Source organism: Dendrobium catenatum, unplaced genomic scaffold, assembly GCF_001605985.2.
Source record: "Dendrobium catenatum unplaced genomic scaffold, ASM160598v2 fragScaff_scaffold_1220, whole genome shotgun sequence".
NCBI classification, from domain to species: Eukaryota; Viridiplantae; Streptophyta; class Magnoliopsida; order Asparagales; family Orchidaceae; genus Dendrobium; species Dendrobium catenatum.
The window spans coordinates 12152485-12169684 of record NW_021319682.1 but is presented as its reverse complement, the minus strand read 5'-3'; the positions used below and the strand labels follow the sequence as shown (position 1 = coordinate 12169684).

Below are 17200 nucleotides of genomic sequence, written 5' to 3'. Positions count from 1 at the left end.
ATTTCATATGTTTGTAAAAAAATGAGTCAGGTTTGAGTTGTCCAATTTAGACCCGGGCCAACTCGAGTTCAGCTCGAATCCAGCCCGTCAACCTGTTTTGACACCCCTAAGCTGGTGGTTGAATTGTGCAAAAACTGAACGACATAGCGAATCATTTATGTGCCAAACTACTGAGTAGTCATTACATGCCGAATGTGCACTGCGCCTTATTTCCACATAAGCGGCGAGTCAAGTGTTCGCCATGTTAAAATTAAAATTAACATACGTTAAAAGGTATTGATTTTTTATTTAAAAAACAATATAATTAAATTGAAAAAAAATTATTCTTCAAAACGTGGGTGTCAATAATTGGCACGACCCGAACCGACCCGAAAATTTCGTGTTAGGGTCAACCCGTTTGGCAAACGGTTAAAGTTTGGGTTCAAAGATTCAACCTGTTTTAAAAACCGGAATGGTTCCAAGTCAACCTGGTTGAAAAACCGTGACTTCCTGTTGTCTGCGCTTGAAGCCGTGCTAGCCCGCCTGCCAGTCGTTGATGGAGAGAACAATCCGAATTTTTTACGCTTTTAACTCTTTTATTGTACTTTTTGCAAAATTAAAATAAAAAAATAAAAAATAATAAATATTCAATTATCAATACATCTTTATTACACTTTTGATGTTTTTTTTTTAAATTACAAAAATATAACACATATTTAATTATTTAATAAATATCACGGTTCTCTATGTCCAGTCCGCACATAATAATTAGTCGTCGGTAGCGGAACGACTGGTTAGTCGTTCGAATCCCAAACGACTTGGTGGCCGACCCGCCATCCCCTCTCTAATCGAGATTCGAGATTCGAGATTCGATTGAATCGACGGTTCCGATCTCTCCATCCCGCGCTCTTTCTAGATCTTTACTCGCCTTGCAAGTTTTCTTCTTCTCCACCGTCGGTTTTGCTCCATTGGATTCGTCCTTTGCGTAGAAGAGAACCAAGACTAAAAAGTGAGTTTCAAAGCGCGGAAAATAAATTTCGATCCACGGCTCCACGCTAAGGTTTGTTCTCTTCAATGGGCCAATAGTAGGATTTAGGCTTCTGGCCTTTCATCTGTGCTTTTTCTTTTGTCATCGTTCTGAGATTTCTCTCCACAGAGCATTCATCTTTGCTCGTCGATGAAAAAAAATTAGCAATTTCGCAATGACAGGCATAGCGAAATTTTTTGCGAAGCTTCTTTTTTTGTTTTTGTTTTATAATTTATTTAGCTTTTCATTGTTATTTGAAAGAAGAAAAGTTTGTTGAGCTTCTTATAACCTGTTATGGTTGATGAGAATCCCACTAGTTGCAGTTGCCAGAGTCGGAGTTTCTTGAATAGAGATGGTTGGAAATTTTGGTTCCACGGAGCAGATTCTATGGCCGGTTTCGTCTATTTCTGGCATCTTCATGTGCAAAATCGTAAGTATCCTTCTGTTACCACAGTCTACCTGTTGGATTCTATTGCGCATAGTAATTAGAACAAAACAAAAGACTATGATTTTAATTGACTTATTCTTTGGGACGTTGCTGCTAGTGTGCGTCGTGATGCCATATCAATTAGAAAAATGGCTAAGAAATCTCGCGTTAGCATTGCCGTATTTAATGAGAACAAAAGGGGGGATGGGGACTGCCACTTAGTCACCACAGTTTCTCCGCTCTCGATTTGATGAATTCGTATCTTAGAATTTGGAAGCGGCAAATGGTTCATTTTCAAATTAACAGTCAAGGCTTGCATTTTTTCACCTCTTCTTAAAAATTTGCAGTATGGTTTCCTTTTGCAGGTATATGAAATCACAGGTCTCATTAGTAGAGAATTTTTCAAGGGTTATCATAGCCTTAGTAAGCCAACCAAAATTGAGTGGAATAATCGGTGCGTATTCTTATCTTTGTACTTTGTTTATTTTCATTATATAGCTTCTTCTGCATACTTGTTTTGGCATTTTATTGATCGATAATTGTTTGAATAACTTTCATGCAGTGGTTTTTCAACATTTCATGCTATCCTTGTAGCAGCCATTTCGTTCTACTTGCTTGTGCTATCGGATCTCTTTAAGGAGGGAACTGCAGTTGGTTCTATAGTAGATAGGAAATCATTATTGTCTGATTGCTTATGTGGGGTAAGTTATCTTTACAGATGACATTGACAAGTTGTGGTTGAAATGGGTGGGTTTGGTGCATAGCTAGGTACATGTTCTTTACTTTTTGCAATATAAATATATGTACATCTAGATTATTTTGACAAGATAGAGACGCAATCTTTTTTTTTTAATGATAAAAACATGGTTTTTTTTTATTGATCGTCTTTAAAAATTTTCTACTTGTTTGCCAATTTCATATTGACATTTCTATGATCGTTGGATTACAGTCCTCAGATAGGTATTCTTTGGAGTAAAATCTCATCATGTTAAAAAAAATTGTAGATTAGTTTGATTCTTTAGAAGCTATATGGACGGGATAAGACTTTGGATCTCCTCAGGGAAAATGCAAAATCCACCACCTCCCCAACCTGCCAAAACGCACCACCTTTAATGAAAAAGAAAAGGAAAAAAAAAAAAAGAAGAACATGAAGAAGGAACTTGGGTTTGTGAGTTTATGGGGACACCTGATGGATCGAGCTTTGGATGGTTGCAATTCCTTTTGCCACCAGCTCTTTGCCCTCATCATCCCATCACAGTTTCATTGGAGAGACTTATCTCCATGAAAACATTATAAACTGAATAAATGTTGTTTTTTACTCACAATAAATATGTAATACCTCCATTTATCATTTCCTTTCTTCAAAATATGGCAGAAATATATTGGATAATGAAGATTTGTGATCTTTTTCTTATTGGTTTCTTATAAATATATCATTGGTCTTTTTTTTTTTAAATTCTGAATTCTTCTTTAAATTTATTAATCTCAACTGATGAATTATCTTATGAATGTTGACATCATTTTTTTTTCAAAAAAATTATTTTTATTGATGGAAGTAAAAGGAATTGATTCATAATGTCTATAGAAATATTTGTAATTTTGTTATGGTGAAAGCTTCTGATGATATATGTTTACACTAAAATTTATGGTTTTCATAGACAATAAACATGTAACCCTACCATTGATCCTTACCAGCCTTCTTAATATAGTTGAATTATTTTGGATAAAGAAGACTTATCGTCTGCTTTTAACTTTACCAGAAATTTGTATTCTCAATTGATGAATTATCTTCTGAATGTCCATATCATTGTTAATTGGAAAAAAAAGTTCTTTATTGATGGAAAAAGTGAATTTATTCAGAAATTCATGAGAAAACTTGGCAATTTGCTTACATGCATGTTTCAATCGCTAAATGCTTTGCATTATATTTTCATAGTTTTGCTGCATACTTTACTTCGAAGCACACTTATCAATTATTATGACATTTTAGTAGCCAACTAGCCGTGCCATACTACTCATTTTCAATTTTAAGTTACACCAAATTTAAATATTTAATTGGGCCTTTGTCTTGTTGTTTAACATGCTAGGCTCCATATTTATGAAATCATCATCACTGTTTATTCTTGCCAACTTTTTAGGTGGGGTTTGTGAATCCTAATTCCTTATCCATTCGTATTGAGGTTGTTTGAGATGTTAAATTTATTCTATGTAAGTTTTTATGCATAACTTCTATCTCTGTCAACTTTGTATCTTTGTTACATTGCCCCACACAACCAATTTCACTCATTTACATGTGGTATTAAGTTCAAAACTTTAAGGTCAAGGTAGAATAGTGTCATTTGTGAATTAAATATTTGAATAAAATGAATAAAGAGATATAATACATGATACTGATCAAATGTTGAAGGTTAAGGATGTTAAGTGTGGATTCTATTGTTATTAGCTATTTTGGATAATATTTGATCTTGATTTTTTAAAATTGGTGGTCATTCACTCTTGATTTTCAAAGATGGTGGTTACATAACTCAATTCATATTTGATTTTGCAAGATGTTCTTTAACCTAACTGAAGTTTAATTCATTCACACTCGATTTTTTAAAATGGTGGGTACTAAAGTTAAGCGGCATTAAATTCAAGTTTTCTATCTACCATATTTAAGTATCATATATAGAGATGGTTGCATTGTGTTGATGAAAGGATAGGGGTGTCATCTAAGAAAGAAAGTAATGAACTTTTTTTAGTGCTCGTAAAAGGAATTCTTTGACTTTTTCAAGAATGAAGAAGTGTTGCTATTTTTGGTTCAAGTGAGAGAACACGCTATTGACCACAATAAATAATTCTTATTTGAAATCCTACAATAGGTAGGAGAAGAATAACTATATCAACCACAACATATCATCACCCACATCTAGCTCTCATCTTCATAGAAGGTGTTGTATTTTCTCTCATTTAAACAAATTGGTATCTTTGTCTATGGTTTCAATTTTGTCTGAAGTATAATTCTTCAATTTTCTCTTTTGAAGTTTAGTGGATTATTTGAGTTTTATGCAGATGTGGACATAGGCTTATTTAAGTCAAATTATATAAATTTTGGTGTTATTTTTTGAGGTGCTTAATCTCCTTTGCAATTGTACTTCATTATACTTATCCCTCGGTTGTGGGCACTCTCTTTTATAATAACTTGTATTAAAGATGGGTTATAAAAATTATGATGACCATGAATTTTGAGATTGAGAAGTTAGATGGCTCAAAGAGTTTCTGTCTTTGGAAAACTAAGATGCTTGCACTTTTCCATCATGGACTTGTAAAAGTATTCAAGAGCATAACAAAATGCCTAAAATTATAAGTGAATGCTTCTTTTTTAATCATGACATGAGCAAATATCAAAATAAATCTAAATATATTATTTTCTTTTATTGTAAGAAGAAATGTTGCTTGAAAAAGAACTGTTTTACTTTGAAGAAGAGAGAGCAAGAAGCTGATCACTAAAGGGTAAGTTACCAACTTATCTGATGCAAGTACACTTGTAGATCTTTTTTTGGTTATGAAATTGGTGATGCTCTTTTAATGATTGAAAACAACAGGTATAAAGAGCAGTGGATTCTAAGCTTAGCTCATTTTGATAAAAACTATTTTGATTTAGACATGTTTTTCACATGTAAGGCAAGTTTTGCTGGCTGTTTTATATGAGAAACATAATTATGTGTGAGATTGGAGGTTCTAACACCGTAAGTTAAAGGCACATGGTGGTATAACTGTTTCATTGGTTGGTATTAGTTTTGTTCCATATTTGAAGAAGAAACTAATATCTCGAAGCACTGTTAGTGTTGCAGGATGTAGATTCTCTATTGATGTCATTGCTCTTAAGGCCTGAAAGGGTGTGTTGGTTGTTTGAAGGTGAATAGAGTTGTTGGACTTATAGAATGCAAAATTATGGGCTATTGTTGGATTCAACTATTATGTTGGCAGCACTTGGACTCATGAATGGTTCTTAGTCTTTGCCATCATTTATTTGAAAAATGGGAGCTATGGTGAAATTTATTGTTGATGATTTTTCAATAGTAATGCAAAACAAATTTTTTATTAAATGAAAGCTTTTAAAGATAAACAAGGATTGCATGATCTGTCAAAATTCAGAATGAAAGAGCAACACAATAATAGGGTAAAGTTTGACAAATTTGTCATTAATAGACTGGGTATTGCGAAGTCTCAATTAACTTTTCCGACTGATGACATAGTGCTGCTGCATGGAGAAGTGTTCAAAAATATTTATTATGCTAGGATATAAAAAAATCAGACTTAAAGTGGGAGATTATTAACTATTTAATATAATTTTATTAACTATTTTGAAAAGATTTGTTCTTACATTTTCAAGATTGATAGCTGCTAACTTGAGATTCATTCATATTTGATTTTTAAAGATGATGGCTACATAATTAACATTTGGATTTTAAAGCCAATGACTATCTAACTTAAGATTAATTCATTCACATTTTATTTTTCAAGATGATGACTACTAAAGAAGCTACATGAATTCAAATATACTTTATACTATATTTGAGCTCTATATAAAAAGATGATTGTGTTGTAATAGAGATGAAGAAGAAGGAGAGGGCGGAGTGATGTCATTTAAGAAAAAAGTAAAATTTTTGGGTGATTATAAGGTGAATTCTTTGGTATTTTTAAGAACAAAGAAATTATTGTGGTTTGCCTTTCTAGTAAGAGAAGATGCTCTTGGCTATAGCCAGGTATAAGTCTTATTTGGACTCCTACAATAGGCAAGAGAAAAGAGTAATTGGAGCAATAACAACATCTACTTCTCCATATTTGGCCATTATCTTTCTAGTAGGTGATTTTATTTTTGTTGAGCTAGACAAAGTGATATCTTTGCTTATATCTTTAATTTTATATGAAGTGTAGTGGATTATTTGATCTCTGTGCAATCGTGGATGTAGTCTTATTTAAGCCAAAATACAAAAATTTTGGTGTTCTCTTTTGTTGTGCTTAATTTCTTTTGCAGCCCTTGATCTCTATTGCGGTTACTGCGATTCATCTTGTTAGCCCCTAGGCTGTAGGGCGCTCTCTTTTCTAACAGAGAACACATGTGCAACTTAAGAAGTTGTATTTGTAGACATGCATCTTTTGTACAACCCAAACTTTAACCATCCATACTAGTTTTTTAAAATTATGCTATTGATTTTGTTCATTGAATTGATATCTATCTTATATGGCTTATGATAAGAGTGAACCAAAAGTTTTCCGATGGAATAAACAATTCTTTTTCTTATTGCAAAATATATCATGCTCCTTTTTGGTAAATTATTTATTAATTTACTTATCTTAGAACATACCCCAATGATTTATGCTAAATGCTTAAAAATAAGGAAGTTTGAGTTATTAAAAGGGCATATAAGTATTAAAAAAATATAGTGCAAACCCTAATACATACTTGCAAAGGAATCTATTGGATAACATGTTGAATTTTACCCAACTTCCCATAATTACATCAACTCCATCTCGTACTTGTGCTCGAAGGTGCTTCCTCTAGCCTTGCAAACCGTCCTCACGCTTTGTTATCCATGTGCGTGCTTGGCCCTCTTATCCTTATGCGTAGCGCTCGCTATAGCTTCAATTTTGTGCCCTTGACTGCTCACTCTCTCTTCGCTCTCATGCTGTGCCTTTTTGCTGACTCTCGCTCTTTGTTGTCCATGCGCCTTACCTCTTTTGTAGGGTGCTATAACCTCTATTTTGTACGCTTGTGCTCGTTCTATCTTTGTCTTTGTTGCTTCAACTCCATCTTGTACTCGTGCATGCAATTGCTTCCTCTAGCCTTGCCAACCGTCTTCACATTCTGGTGTCCATGTGCATGGCTCTCATGCTCTTGGCCCTCTTACTCGTGTGTAGTGCTCGCCTATTTGTCCTTTCTCTTGCCATAGCTTCTATTTTGTGCCCTTGATTGCTCATCCCCCTTCGCTCTTGTGCTGTGCCTTTTTTGCTGACGCTCTCTCTCTACTGCCCTTGCATTTTACCTTTTTTTCAGGGCACAGTAGCCTCTGGTTGGTACGCTTGCGTTTGTGCTATCTTTGTCTTTGGCACGTAGGGTAGTGCCCTTATTATTTTGGTCTATCTTGTAGCTTTTCAATTTTTATTTTATATCTGTTGTCTAATGTTGTGCTTCCTCACTTCCCCTATCTCTGAATTATTTTTCTGTACACATACCAACCTTTGCGTTGATTTCTTCTTTGGTTGTTTTGGCTGATAGGGTTATTTCTTCGCCTTAATTGATTCCCGTGGCTCCCCTTCCCTTGCAATTCTGCTGCTTGTTATTTGAACGCCTATTGCTGTTGGTTCTATAATTGCCAGCACTGCTTACTCTTTTTTTTTTTTCAGGTTTTTATTTTATTTATTTATTTATTTTTGGGTGGGTGGTTTAATGGTATCAGGATCTCGATGGGCTTTGTCTATCCAATTCTCTTTTTGAGTAAGGAGTAGATCCTCCTCAGCCCAAATAATCCTCCACTTTTTATGATAAATCTGCTCTTGTTTTTATTGAATTCAATATTTCTGAGCTAGCCACTCTATTCTCTTTCTTCATAGTGGGCAAGTACTCTATAGGGATTCCTAGTTTTGAGATTAGTCACATATTTATATTAGATTTACATTTGATTGGAGAATATTATATTGGGCTTCTTGATCGTTATCATATTATTATTAGATTATTTGTTGCAACATATTATTTTAGACTCTTCTAATAACGATCCTACTCTGTGTGCAGCTTTTGATGCACATGCTAAAATGATATATTTACTTTGACTTATCCATGGAATCTTACATCTCTATGGTTTGCTTTTTTTTGCATAGGCTTCATCTATAGTTCTTCAACCACCCTTCATTATATTCGTAGGTTTTATCTTTGACATACCCTTGCAAACAGATGCTATTATCGCTCACATTTTTAGGTTCATCTGTGACAAGAGTTTTGGTAAAAATGGACATTGCTATTTCTCTAGATAAAGGCTTTAAATTGGCTTTTGTGGTTATTAGCAAAATGTTGAATGTGAAGACATTCATCCTCAGTCTTCTTTTTGCAAAATTTTTGGCACAATTGCTTTGAATATTTCAAATTTGACTCATCTCTGAATAAATCATATGTTATTGATCCGTATATTCAAAAATACGATGAGCATATATATAGGGTTTTAAACGAGCAGAGCTGAGCAGATGCTTGTTCATATTTGAGTTTGTTTATTATCGACTTGTTCAAACTCGGTTCGAGCTTGATTCGAGCTTTTGGGTTTGTGATCAAGCTTGGTTCATTTAAATTAATTGATGTTCATGTTTGGTTTGTCCTATCACATATATAGGGTTTTAAACGAGCCGAGCTGAGCAGATGCTTGTTCATATTTGAGTTTGTTTATTATCGACTTGTTCAAACTCGGTTCGAGCTTGATTCGAGCATTTGGGTTTGTGATCAAGCTTGGTTCATTTAAATTAATTGATGTTCATGTTTGATTTGTTTATTGCTTATCGAGCTTTAAACAAACATGTCTTATCAAGCTATAAATGAGCTCTACTTCAAGATGTTCATTAGCTTAACTAACGAGCCTTATCAAGCCTACTAAAAAAAAACAGTTACATTGAGTGTTTGGGAACATATCTAGTGAGCATTTTCTAATTACCAAATGAGCTTGTTCACGAACATATCTACAAGTGTTTTCAAGCTACCAAAGGAGCTTGTTTGCGAATATATATAGTGAGGATTTTCAAACTATAAAATAAGTCCATTCACGAACATATCTAGCCAGTGTTTTTGGGCTATGAAACGAGCCCGTAAAATATAACTAAATAATATTATAAATTACTTGATTGAACGATCACGAACGAGCTTTACTCGAGCCGGGTCACGAGTTGCTCATCAAACATTGTTCGTTTGTAGCCCTAAGCATATAAATGATCAAATTGAATCTTCATACATGGTGGATGCAGTTCCACTATATTTGTTTTAGGCATGAACATATAATTTGGAGCAAATTTTAGATGATACTATGTAATCAGAGATTATTATGACCCATACTTGGCGCTCAGAGCATCGAGGTAGAAATAGATGGTCAAACAAAAGTTTGAAGCTTAACATATTTCCTACATAGATAATTTAAAGCCAACCTTTTCTATTTTATTCATAAGATTTTTAATATCACAAAAAAGACACTAAACCAAAATTTTCATTCATCATGAGGACGTTCCTATACATATTGAGACAATTAATATGATTTATAATAGACATTTGAAAGAAAGATATTTAAACTATTATATATATCTACCAAAAGTAAGCAAGTGCCTAATATTAGATGCTTCGCAACTATTGTAAGTAAAACCCCTTTTTACATCTATTTTTTATATTTGGAATTTGCCTCAACTAATTGGGGTGAGCCATGAATATAATTCAATGGGTTTATTGAAAACTCTTAAGTTGCAGTAATTCAAAAGAAAGATTAACAATATGCATGCTAGTTATCATCTTTAAGTTGTAAATAAATAGCAATACTTGGCTTTTTATTTCAATAATAATTATAATGACAAATATTATTTAGCAATTAGAGGTATGAGTAGTAATGGAATCATAGAATGGTAACTTTAAAGGATAAAATTTGACTCTTGTAGCATACACACATGCATGTTATGCAGGTTCTATAGCAGGCAAGAGATCAATTTTATGGTATTGTACTTTCTTTGGAAACAACCTCATGATTTGAAGTAAAAAATAAAATATGGTAGCAAGATTTAGCATGCTAGCTAAATTTAGATATATGGTATTGAAAATTAATGAATTGTTAAAATGAAAAATTATCCTAGATGATGTAGAGGCTATTTGGTTTGAAGTAAAATGGATGTAAAGTATTTAAAATTTAGGGGCTTTGAAAATATTGAAATTTGGTCTCAAGCAAAATAAATACAGAGTAAAAATTTAAATTATTTAGAATTCACCTTCTAGTTAAATGTTGTTGTATTTGGATTTGGTCAATTTTCAAACTTATTGTAATGCTTTGCCATAATTGTTGCAAGCCGTCGTCATTGCAACTTGTCGCCCACCTCTTGCTGTTGATTGCCATTGATACTGCGTGGACAAGAGAATTAATCAACTATATTTATTTTATACTTATTCAAACAAACTCCAAACATTTCAAATACATGCTTTCCTTTTACATTGTATTCCATTTTATTTTGCATTAATTTTTTGTTCAACCCAATGGCCCCTTGAAGTTTGATTGAGTTCTTATGAGGCGCCATTGTGATAAAAAGTCATCTATCAATCTTGCATATAATTTTGCACAACATGACTGGAATTCGAATATTGAAGTTGAAATATATTTTTGAAAGGAGAAGCTTAACATTGATCTAATATTTATTTCCTTAACTATAGAGGAATAATTTGCAGACATACTCACCAAAAGATTATTAGGAATAATCTTTCAAATATTTTTAAGAAAACTTGGAATGGATAACATTCGTTTGAGCAAAGTGTGGAATTGCCCAATAGAAATCGTCCCTAGAACCACACCCTGGACTCTCTACCCACCAGGGTCTGCAAATACCTTCCTCTCCACTGCCACCTCATCGATTGGTGAGATTGTTGCAGCTATATTACCAATTCTTGGGAGCTACGTGATTGTACAAGGAATCTTTAAGGGTTGTCCATCCATTGCAATATTTTTTGGTTAATTCTATTTCAGTTTTTTGTCTTTGATTTGATATATTTCATATTAAAATTTTTTGAGGTTGTACAAATTTTGTATGCGTGTTGGAATAAACTCACTCAAAAATTCTCCAATTCCTCCCAAATCCATCTCACTCTTGTCTTTTTCATTCATGGTCTCATTCATAATTATATGCAAATTAGAACACCATGCATCTTGGTTCTCCAAACCATAAAACGCTTTTGATCTTTCTTATCAAATTGATACTGTGTTTGCTCCTGTAAGTAGCACCTTGTATTATTCCAACTTAGAGGATTGGGCAGGGGAATTGGACAAAAACTCTTCTCTTGGAAGCAAAGTTTCATAGCTTGTCCCCCTACTGTCATCTATTACTCCGCCAAGTTTTTAAATCATCAACATCTTAGTCTCAAACTTCATTCTATTGAATTTATCATAAAATATTTGCTCTGATACTATTTATTAGGAAAAATGTTTGGCTTTTATAGGAAGCATTACCTAATAAAATGTAATACAAAGCAGCCGCAAAGAAACTAAATTTGTGTGATTCAACTTAAAAAAAGCCTATTTCCATTGTAGATATGATAGAATCTGGTCCACTAAATGTAAGCCTCAAATGATTTATAAAATAATGACACTCGCCAGCTCTCCTTAAAAACACAAGTAATTACAGTCTTAACACAAATGAGAATTCCTATGTCTATCAAGACAAATAAGAGAGAAATAATTTGAGAGGAATGATTAATAAGAAAGATTTAAGAAATACTTGGATAAAATTGTTAAAGAAATACTAGGATAAAATTGCAAGTTAAATTTCTAACATTGTAGTACAAATTGACTGTCAAAATCATTATTTGCCCTAGGATAAAATTGCTCTTTTGTTTCTGTCCTCTGAGCTCGTGATAAAAAATTCTTTCGGCTTTATCTTTTTTCTGAAGGAGCTTGATGTATCTTAGTTTGGAATCTGTGACTTATCTTGTAAGAAATCTGCTAGGATAACTGGGCTACTTTCTGTGTAATTCTACTCATGCCATTTGACCTATGCCTCCCTTTTTCTAAAACTCGTCACAGATTTCCATTGGTTATTTTCTTACGGACTTGGGGATGATCCTTTGGTATTTTCCTGCATTAGGCGGCGTGGAATATGTAAGTCTCCCACAGGATTACTAAGTTAGACTCTACAAGTTTTTTGTTTTCTCTCGTTATAATTTACCTATAGTCTTCTTCTGCAGGTCTTGCATCATGTGCTGTCCATGTACGCAATAGTTCTATCTTTGATAAGTGGGCAAGCACAATATTACATTCTTATGGTTCTGTTTTCAGAAATAACGACTCCCTTTGTGAATCTAAGATGGTATGTTTCTGGAAATTCATTGAGTTATTTTTGTTTAATATGTCCTACTGAACAGTAAATGCATGTAGGTACCTTGATGCCTATGGCCAGAAAAGTTCTATGCTTTACATTTTCAATGGTGTAGCTTTGTTCCTTGGATGGCTGGTATGAGCAAACCTATATTTTAAGGAGCTTTCTTTGTGAAATTGTTGCTTTCATGTTAGTTTGTTAAGGAGGTACAATTGAAGATGGATTAATATAGCCAAACTTGGATGGTTGAATGAGATGGATGATGGTTAGGGCAATGTAGGTTTTGAAACACATTCTAGATGAATATGTGCCCCTTAAAGTTTTTCCTTTTGTGTCGACCATGATGATCATTTTTTTTTGGTCATAACTAGGGCATCGAGTGATGTAAAAAAATATTTTAGAAGATTCTAATATTTTGAATTATTTTGGGATTTATTTTATTTTTTTGCATTTAATTGTTAAGATTATCTTCATTTTAAATAAGATAAGGTTTTTTTTGGAGTTTAGATTTGAATTCAAATTAATTTGATCTTATATTATAACCCTATTTCTATAAGTGCAGATTAAATAATTATTATTTGAATTATTAAATTATGAATGAATTGATTTGAATGATTCCTCTTCATTGTTCTTTCTTTGCAACATCTTATATCTCTTTCGATGCTATTACAATATATGGAATATTTCCACTATAATATCTATACGAAGTTCTCTACACCTTTTAAAGATTTTTTTTGTAAGTATCGAGTAGTTATGTTCTATTTAACTCATAATTGTATATTGTAACGAAAAGTCATATGTAAATTTCTAGGACAATTTTTATAAGAAGTGGTGATTGTAAGAACTGAGCTCAATTGATTCAATTGAACTGACCCTAAGCAACAAACAAGCAAGGGACCGAACGAAATAACAGACAAAAAAGGCGAGTTGAGCGAATCAAGCATGGACGCGGGAGCATCTGATGGGGCCGAACTTATATGAATGAGCGAGGAATCGCGTGCAAATGCAAAAGGTAGTGACTCTTTGTGTGAGATAACCTTGTTTCGCTCATTCCTTTTTAACCACACGAATAGAAGAAACACTTTATGAAAGAAAGAAATGAGTAGAGAAAGGGATATGAAACCTACGAGCAAACCACCAGGGAAGAGATCATGATTTTAGCGGCGAGTGTAGAGAGGCTAGTGACAAGTGAGGAATCGAGCAGTGAGCATAGACTGAAAAGTTAAGAAAATTATTTTAGTGTTATTAAATTGTAAATCAAAGAATCAATTTAGATAATAATACTATTATAAATTATCTATTGGAAATTATTGAATTATGAATTTTTAGATATTATTAAGGAAGTTTTTATCTTTTGAATATAATTTAGAAAATATTAAAACTGAAAATTTTATTAGTTAATTATAATGTATATATATTGATATGAGTATAAATATTAATTAAAAAGAACATAATTAAATGTTGCATGAGATTTCAAATTTAATAAGGAATATATTAAACTTATATTATGTTAAATTATAAATTAGATTTAGAAAAAAATAAATACTTTATGAGTTAAAGATAATTAAAGATAAATCATATTAAAAAATGAAAGTATATTTAGTTATTTAATTAGAGCGAGAAGGTAATTAAATATAGAAAGTTTATTTTAGATATTAATAATAATTAATTGATTATTATTTTTCTTTTAAAGTGACATTCTCCATATTCAAAAAATAATGCGAGAAGAATAGATTATTAATTTAAAATTCAGTGCTTTTAGAAATCAATTAATTATGAGAGAAACTATGTGATTGATTGAAAATACTTGAGTTCGCAAGTAACCCTAAGGTAATATTTGAGTTCGCAAGCAATCCTAACCCAAATCGGAGATCCAACAATGACAAAGTTGCTGTCCAGAACCGAAAAACAGCAAAAATCTGCTGTTGACAGCAGAAGAACAACACTATTCTGAGAGAAAACCAAGAAAAGACTTGTATTCCAATAAATGATGAATAAAACAGCAAAGATACAATTGATCCTCAATTCGAGAGGAGGATCGATCTCTCCCAAATCTCTAGACGCTGCTAGAGCCCAAAGAAACCTAAATCTAAGAGATCTCTAATTTCAGCCAAATTCAATATGCCCAAACCCTCGTAAATTCAACTATTTAATACATACAAATCAAAAGGAAATCCCTAAACAGTCCCTACATTCAAATTTCCCTCTCAAAACGCTAAAAAATGCTTCCTAAAATGCTCTAATGGGTTGGTCGGGCCGCTCGATCTCCGCAGGAGGTGGAGATTTGTCGCTCTTTGCGAACTGCCGGTCCTGTGCGGACCGGCTGGACCGGTCTAACAGTGATTTAACTTGCTAATTGGAGAGAAAGAGAGAGAGAAAGTAATTTATTATTAAGATTTTAATTATTGAAATACTTGTATATTTTTTAATATTTACAAATAATATTATATATGTGTTAAGTTTATGAGAGGTTGGTGGCTAAAATGAATTATTAAGGCATTCGATTTCAAGGTGAGTATTTATGCTTATATTTTATAGTAGTGATGTTGTTTCTTTAATTCAAGTTCATTGAATTAATTGATATTGGGTAGTTAATAATAATTGTAAAATTCTAACATTTCTTTTTTTTGAATGATCACATTGAATTGTTTGATAGATAACATGAATGTTCAGCATATGCACTATAGAAGTTATTAAATGGTAATTGAAATGAAATTATTATATAGAAATATTTGTATGTGCATGTTGACTGATGGTGTACACCCCCTTATGGCTAGGGACGCAACATATCCGTGCATGTAAATGAAAAATGTTATGGAAAATGAAACGGAAAAATGAAAACTTTCATTGGTACTATTTTAGATAGTGGCTCTTGTGATGGTTGTATTATTTACGAGAAAAAATAAAAATAATAATAAAGATGTGATAAATGAATAACATTGATGGTCATGTTGAAATGAATTTAAATGGATTTTTTTTTTTTGTTTAGAAATGAGCATGCATATTGTTTAAAATGCCTTATGTTACTATAATTTAAATGCATGATTTACTCATCAAGTTCATTATAAATCACTTTTATTTCCAATGACATTTTCAGGTATAATTCTATTAATTAAAATGAGCAGAAGAGATTTGTCGTAAGCGCGAGCCCCGAGAGAAAGTTATTTATATATTTTTTGAGGTTGTAGTGGCTCTTTCTAAATTATTGAAAATAGTTAGTAATTAAAAATTTAATCAACCGTCCAATTGTCTGTTACCGCATCGTTAATTCGAGCATTTAGGTTGGGTCGTGACATTTAGTGCTCTGTCCATAATGAATCAAATGATGTGGATCTCTCCCATAGAGAATCCTGAAAGTGGTGGTCTGTGCTCCTGAATGGTATGATGTGTTGTACTAATATTCGGCCCAAGCAATCAACCTTGCCTAACTCTTCGACGTGTCTGATACAAAGCATCTCAAATAGGTCTCTACACTTTTATTCACCACTTCTATCTGGGCATCTATGTGGGGGTGGTAAGCTGTATTTCTCTTTAGGATTGTCCCTTATAAATAGAATAACTCTATCCAGAAGTGGCCAAGGAACACATTGTCTTTGTTTGACACATTGGATTATGGAAATCCATGCAAGCGCACCACCTCTCGAATGAAAGCAATAACCACAGAGACTGCGGTGTATGGGTGCTTCAGAGGGATGAACTGTGCATATTTGCTCAAATGATCCACTACTGCTAGTATCACCACAAGTCTCTGTTATCGTGGCAACTTCTCGATAAAATCCATGTCACCTCCTCCCGTACCCTCTTTAGTAGGGTTAGGGACTGTAGCAACACTGTTGGCATCTTGGCTAAGCACTTATGCCTTTGACGCAACTGTCTCCATCACAAATGACCTGCTGATGTCAGAAAGTGTTAACATTGGTACACTGGTCTTCATATGTGCTAGGTACTCCACCTGTGGTTGTGCAAACGAACATTTCTTCACGTTGACATACAACTGGTGCTCCCTCAACTTCTCCATCACCGTCCTCAGGTGGCCCATATACTTTTTCTCCGTATGACTGTAGATTAGGATGTCATCAAAAAACACTAAGACAAACTTTTTGAGGTAGGGTTGAAAAATCAGGTTCATGAGGGACTGAAAAGTGATTGGGGCATTGATAAGGCCGAAAGGCATCACCAAAAACTCGTAGTGTCTCTCATGAGTCTTGAAAGTTGTCTTATGCACATCTCTTGGCTTCATTTTGATATGGTGATATCTTGATTTCAGGTTAATCTTTGAGAAGATGACAACCCCAAACAGTTCATCCAGCATCTCATCAATTACTGGAATTAGAAATTTGTCCAACATAGTTTCCTTGTTCAGGGCCCTATAATCCACACAAAACCTTCAACTATTGTCCTTTTTCACTAATAATACTGGGTTGGAAAGGGGCTCGTGCTGGGCCGAAAAAGGGCTTACCTTATGCCGGAAAAGGGCTCACACTAGACCTGATAATTTGATAAGAAATAGTAGTAGAAACAGAAAACAATTGCTGAAATCAGAATTTCAAAAATCCCGCCATGCAGGTTTTGAGGATTTAATGGAGGAAAAACAAGAAAAATACTCTTGATTTAATAATAGATGGAAAAAATAGTAAGATATAATTGATCCTCAATTCAAGAGGATGATCTATTTCTCTCAAATCTCTAGA

General features: G+C 33.3%; 1 protein-coding gene across 2 annotated transcripts in view; it reads left to right on the top strand.

Moving 5' to 3' along the window:
* Positions 1-878: 878 nt before the first annotated feature.
* LOC110092905 (transmembrane protein 56-B) overlaps positions 879-17200 on the top strand; it is a 28357-nt gene continuing 12035 nt past the window's right edge. The window contains exons 1-7 of one of the 2 annotated variants that reach the window (XM_020817606.2): positions 879-1039; positions 1330-1436; positions 1799-1887; positions 1996-2134; positions 12218-12292; positions 12379-12500; positions 12569-12644. In XM_020817606.2, the coding sequence (XP_020673265.1) occupies positions 1359-1436; positions 1799-1887; positions 1996-2134; positions 12218-12292; positions 12379-12500; positions 12569-12644 (579 nt within the window). In that variant the 5' untranslated portion in view covers positions 879-1039; positions 1330-1358. Of the gene's footprint in view, positions 1040-1323; positions 1437-1798; positions 1888-1995; positions 2135-12217; positions 12293-12378; positions 12501-12568; positions 12645-17200 lie in introns of both variants that reach the window. The other variant, XM_020817614.2, reaches the window with a different exon arrangement.